At 46.1% G+C, this 5,947-nt stretch overlaps 1 protein-coding gene and 1 long non-coding RNA gene across 2 annotated transcripts in view; one reads left to right on the top strand and one right to left on the bottom strand.

Moving 5' to 3' along the window:
- Positions 1 to 193, bottom strand: part of JMY (junction mediating and regulatory protein, p53 cofactor) — a 48,323-nt gene extending 48,130 nt beyond the window's left edge. The window contains exon 1 of the mRNA XM_026036704.1: positions 3 to 193. Within this exon, the coding sequence (XP_025892489.1) occupies positions 3 to 178 (176 nt within the window). The 5' untranslated portion in view covers positions 179 to 193. The remainder of the gene's footprint in view (positions 1 to 2) is intronic.
- Positions 194 to 1,480: 1,287 nt separating this feature from the next.
- LOC112946273 lies at positions 1,481 to 5,569 on the top strand. Its single transcript, XR_003249201.1, has 3 exons — positions 1,481 to 1,672; positions 2,739 to 2,851; positions 5,545 to 5,569. It is a non-coding gene; the product is annotated as an uncharacterized LOC112946273 (long non-coding RNA).
- The last annotated feature ends 378 nt before the right edge of the window (positions 5,570 to 5,947 follow it).

Here is a 5,947-nt window from a genome sequence, read left to right as displayed (position 1 = left end):
GGGAGCCGCTGCGCTGCCGCTGCGCCGTGCGGTTGTGGCAGGTGATGGCGAACTTGCCCTCGATCTCGTTCCAGGCCACGATGAAGGCGAACTTGTGCTTCTCGCGCTCCTGGAAGGCGTGCGGCCTCACGGCCACCCAGTCCGCCTCGAGCGTCTCCTCCAGCGCGAAGGCGGACATGGCGCCGCTCCCGCCCGCCCGCCCGCCCGGCGGCGGCTCCCGCGCGCCGCGGCCCTCACCGCCCACCACCAGCCATCTTAGCGCAGCGGGGACGCGCGGCCAGGAGGAGGCCGCGCGGGAGGAGCCGCCCGCCCGCCCGCCGGACCCCGCTGCTGCCGCCGCTGCTCAGCCGCCGCCGCGGACAATGCGCGCCCGGGCCGCGCAGGGACCGCGCGCGGGTCACGTGGCGCCCGATCTGTTTACAAGCGGCGGCGGCGCTGCGGCAACTCGCCGCCGGGCCCCGCCCCCCGCGCCGCCGCGCGCCCTTCTCATTGGCCAGCGCTGCCGCTTATCAGCTGCCACCGCCCGCCCTCCGGCCTCTAGCCCCGCCCCCTGCGCCCGCCATAAGAGGCGACGGGGACGGGCTCTGTCGTGGGCGTGGCCTATCTTGGTGGGCGTGGGCATGTTCTCTAGCTGCTACGTAGCGCGCGGCCGTCGAGCCGCCCCGCGCTGGGTATGCTGGGAAGGGCACGTGCCGCCCGCAGCCGTTGGTGGGGGTGGGGGTGGGGGCGGGGGCGCGGCCGAGGCCGTTGAGGGCGAGATCCGCCCGTCCCCTGCGTCACGGCCCTTCCCCGGCCCTAGAGCCGCGGCGGCGCCCGGCTGAGGCGGCCCCCGCTCGGCCCGGCTCCTTCCCTCCCCTTCCCGCCCGCGCCGGCAGCCGCAGCCGCCTTGCCCGCTCTTCGGAGGGGTTTTCCACGCTGCTCTAGGGGTCCGTGTGGTGCCTTGGTAGCTCCCTGTAGCCTGTCTGTGTTACTCATTCTCACTCGGGGCAAGAACCCGTGTATTTCCAGGGTCCTTGCCTGGCATTTCCCATATTTCCAGGGTCCTTTTCGCTGTGCTCTGCACAGCTGCCATGGGCAGCGGGTGACAGTGGTTTGCTGAGCGGCTCCTTTAGGGGCTCCCCTGCTGCAGGGTTGGCCTTGGGTGCCCTGCGAGGCTTCCAGGTGAGCCATGGAGCCCCCAGGTTCCCGTGTGCCAGAGTGGCTGCCTCGGGAGCCCACTGGGAAGGAGTGATTGATCACCTGCCCTGCTGAGGCAGACAGGGCTTTGGTGGCCATGAGGGTGTTCTCTTCCTGTGAGAAAGAGAAAGGAAATGGTTTATTAGAGATTATGCCAGAAGATAGATCAGTGGGCAGCACTCCTTGTCCCGTCAGGGAAACCTGCCCTCTTCTGAAACAGGGGAAGCACAGGCAGAATAAACCCCAGCTGAGTGCTAGAGAAGCCGAGTGAGTCACTGATGCTCCTTTTTTCTAAGGTACTGCACTGACTACGTGACATCCTGTTCGCAAAGGCTGAAAGTATTTGAGGAGAGTCTCTGACAAACCAAACATTCTGCAGTCATTAGCAAAGTAGACTCCCATATCCAGGAGAATCATGTCTATGTATTAAATATCCAGAGTCATAGCTGTTGGAAAAAGGACGAGCCAGAGGAAGAACCCTATCTAGGCCCTGAAGGTAAGGGATTGATGTATGTTTTACATCTGGAAAAACAGCATTCTTCTCTGTTACTGTAAATTCAAGCATCAAATCAAAACACATGTGAAATGATTTGGAATATTTGATTACGCCCCATGTAGAAGGAGCCAAGCAATAATATCTTAGGGGGAGGGACTGTAGTCTGTTTCTGTTATTTATTTAAAAACTTAAGAATCACTCGTCAGCCAAAGGATCAGAGTCCAGGTATTCCAGGCAGGTCACAGAGGAGGCCAAGATCTCTGAAGCAGAGCTAGTCTAGTTGTTTTCAGGTAGTGGAGGGACAGACTGATGCAATTTAAAGCAAATTTCAGGTAAATTTAACACTTGGCAGCTGGCTGAAATCTAATCTGAAAAGTTATTCCAAATTACATTACCTAGGAACATTGAGTAGCCTTCACAGTGACTGCCATATATTGAGAAATGCATTGCTTGACATTCTCTATATTTCTCTATATAGAGAATATTTCTATATAGATATATATAGAGAGAAATATTTATATATAGGGAAATATATATAGAAAGTATTTATATAAAAATAGAGAAATATTTTCACCTTAGAATGAAGCAGCAAATAATTAAAATAACATCTTAAAGGCTAGTAATTGACCTTTGAACAGGACTCATGGTGGATACAGCCCATTACAAAGCAGCAGTGAGTTAAGAAGTTCCTAGTCATCCCAGTGGCTTGTGGTTGGTTCCCAAAATGGAAAAAAAAATGTGGGGACTGAAACAATGTGTGAGGAATATTTCTCTCTCAAGCAAACCTGGACATCATGGAGATAAGCGAGCTGCTGGAACACTGCTGCAGGGGACATGGCACCGAGGTCCATGTGGATTCCATCACTAACCTGGACTCTGTACACGAGAGGCCTAGTTAACCTTATGAAAAGGCCTATTGAAGTAGAGTTACTCAGCTGACAAGCCAGATTATTATGTTGCAAGGAACCAATGCTTTTGGAGGGCCAGAAGTATTGTGTTCCCAGTGAACTGAAACCCAAGGTTAGAAATCTAATTGATGTCATTTTTAATTTTTTTTTTTTTTAAGGAATTGTGTCAAGCTCAGAACTTTTAAGGCAGAGTACATCGAGTCATTGTTGATCCTGGGCAGCCTCCAGCAGTAATGCTGAATATGATCCTGAGTTAACAAGCCAGTGAAAGGTAGGTTCACACACTCTCATGAGGACCCCTGTACCTTTTCTGCCTTGCAGTATCATTTCCTTCAGCCTGTAGCTGCTGGTTTGCAGACACGGGGAAACAAGGCAACTACAAGATGCAAATTCAGCACAGTAGGAGACACAGTCAGAGATTGTCAGCTGAATTAATTGTAGTCTGCCCTGGTAGATCCAGATTCATATGTAGTAGATGCAGAGTAGGACGGCTTGCAAGATGAAACCCTGTGCAACTGCACATATGTACCAACACATGTTTAGAGTACATGAGCTATTGTCTTTGAGAAAAGATTCAGGCCTCTCTTGATTGAGTCACCTCAATCACTGCGAAGTGATCTCACCCAGTCATGTCTAATTGTCTTCTGCGTGCTGACGCTGTGGACGAGAGCAGAAACACTCCTTTAGATGTTTATACAAACATTCCAGCGCCTAGTTTGTGACTCCTACAGAATGCTTTAGGCTCAACTGAAATTACGCCCTTAATCTGAATGTTTAAACACCTTGGATAAACTAGTTTTTTAGTATAAAGCATTTCTGAGAAAGCCAGGTGTCACCCAAGAAGCCTGAGTTTAATCAATTCCAAACTGCTCCTGCTGTAATGTGATTTTTGTCCAAGTGCAAGCCTGCTATATGCTCAGTTAGCCAGCTGCAGAATTTCTTAGCATGGTTAAGATGGGAGGTGGAGAGTATTTCATACCATGCTTCAAAATACTGTGGCATTGTATTTTTTAGGTACCTGTCCTGAAATTGCTTTAGGTGTTGCACTAGCAGAGCTATGCTGGACAAGCATTTTTAATAGCTTTCTGTTGACAGCATCATTCAGATTTTAATATGGGCAAGCCAAATAGCAAAGTCTGTTTGCTGTTAGTGGGAGTCTCTGGCAAAAGTTTGAAAGAGTTTCTCAGAGTGTCTGTGTGAAGTGAGGCAAGAAGCTGCTGGTGTGAAAGCACCATTGACTTTGTACTGGCTTGGCAGCACTGTTTCAGGCAAGCAGCTACCCCAAGCATCTCTTGCTGTGTGGTGATCTTTGCAAATATGTGATAAGCTAAATGAGTAATTTAATCTCTGACTTGTTGCTGAGAGGACACAGTGGTTTAAATACAAATTAAATTTTCCTTGTGATCACTCATTCTTCTCTCTCCTAACCAAACAACTACTCTAACAAAGTTTACCTGTTTAAATGAAAGACAGATTGAACTCAAAGAAAATATTATATTGGTAATACTCAAAAATCCCCCTTTGAAACCTCAGAAGATACAAAGCAAAATTCCCAATTACAAATTTGTCGTCACAGTGGAAAAAAAATCTAAGTTTAGTTAATAAAAGTAAGAATTCTAGTAAATTATGTAACAGTAATCAGTAGTCTCTGTGGGGAAAAAAATTGCAGTAGGAGGCACAACTGGAACAGTGCTATTTTGCAGAGTGAATGAGTCATGAATGATGGTGCTTGCAGATATCTCTAGTGGTTTAGAAAGCAATTCTTCAGCTTGTTTGTTTACAGAAGCCATATTCTGATATGCTCACACAAGGTACATTGGGAGAGAGAAAATGATTCTGATAACAAAAGGAACACTTCGTAATTTTGAGAAATCTGAACTTTTTTAAAAGGGTAATTGTTTTATTTGAGTGCAAAAATTAATAAAATATTTCTAACTTTTTTTTTTAAATACACCTTTTTCATACTTAGTCTCTTGTAACTAGATGAGTTATCAAAGTGAAGAGTGAGATTTTCTTTTGAGGATAAGAGTAAAAAGTCCAATCTGAATTATTTTAAGATTGCTTGAAATCAACACATAAAGAAAATGCCTACCTAGCTCTCACTACAGTACATCTAGCTGTGCAATATTGAGGCTGTAGCAGAGCAGTGGAAGATGTTGCTCAAGAAAAGAGGAAACAATATTCTTAGCCACATCCACAATTCAACTCAGTCAATCAAGAACTTTTGTAATAGACAGGGGAAGCCACAAACCACATAACAAGCATCGAGTTAGACAAAATACCTACATGAATGTTAAAAAAAAAGGGGGGGGGGAGTTAGTGTAGTAATGCATACAGTGCGCCATCTGATTGATATAGCAATCATATGACAAGAAAACTATTCAGATTTCTTTTCTTTTTAGTAGCTTTAGATGTTGCCTTCTCTCTGTCTCTGGTAGACCAATAGAGGGATTGATAGGATGTCAGACCAAACTGTCTAGAAGATTATACCAGACCTATACTAAAAGAATTCAAATGTATTCAGAAAGATTTATCTAAAGTTTAAGAAAAACAGATCAAAATCTCTCACACCCAGTTAAGGAAGAATACCTCATTTGAGGGAACTCTTTTTTTCTTTCTTCATATAAAATTACTAAGATGCAATATTTAATTGGAAATTTTAGTCATTACCCATTTGCAAAAAGGAGATGAAGCTACAGGATTCTAATTTTTTTTTTTTTTTTTTTTTTTTATGAGCTGCTAAAATGCAGTCTTTGACAGGTTGAGCATTTTATGCAGTAGTAGCTAACATTCTCCGACTAGTTACCTTCAGGATGAAATGAGTGGGTTGAAACCCCACTACCCTTCGATATAGTGTATGATCCTGGCATTTCCCGTAAACATGGGAGCTATTTTTCCTTTGGTGCAAGAGAGCGAGAGAAAAAAAAATGGATGAGTCACTCATATTTCCAGTTGCATTTCCAGGCTATCTGACCTCTGTGAGCTCCTGCAGCCCTTGTGTCACAGCCGTCCAGGCCAGCTGGGATGAGCACAGCAGACTTGTGAGCACAGCCAACACTGACTTTGGGTCACAACTTGGATGGTAACATTTCTAAATACAGTCTCTATAAAGCTAAAAATGGGTTGAGTAATGCATGTAGATTGCTCATGTATGTGTGTAAGGGGTAAACCTACCACTTGTAGACAGTACTCAAGGAAGTCTGATGAATGTCTATCAGGGTGACAAAAAGCTCAGCTAAGCCAAGAAAGGGATGAAATATCATTTGACTGATAAGAATAGTGTAAGGATTTTTTTGCAGTGCATGTAACTTGCCAAACTGTCTTACCAGTATAGGAATTCTGCCTGCTGATATTCCCAACCATGACA

The sequence above is a fragment of the Nothoprocta perdicaria genome, unplaced genomic scaffold (assembly GCF_003342845.1).
Source record: "Nothoprocta perdicaria isolate Ctin4 unplaced genomic scaffold, notPer1 scaffold_1, whole genome shotgun sequence".
NCBI classification, from domain to species: Eukaryota; Metazoa; Chordata; class Aves; order Tinamiformes; family Tinamidae; genus Nothoprocta; species Nothoprocta perdicaria.
This window is presented reverse-complemented; position numbering and strand designations above follow the sequence as displayed.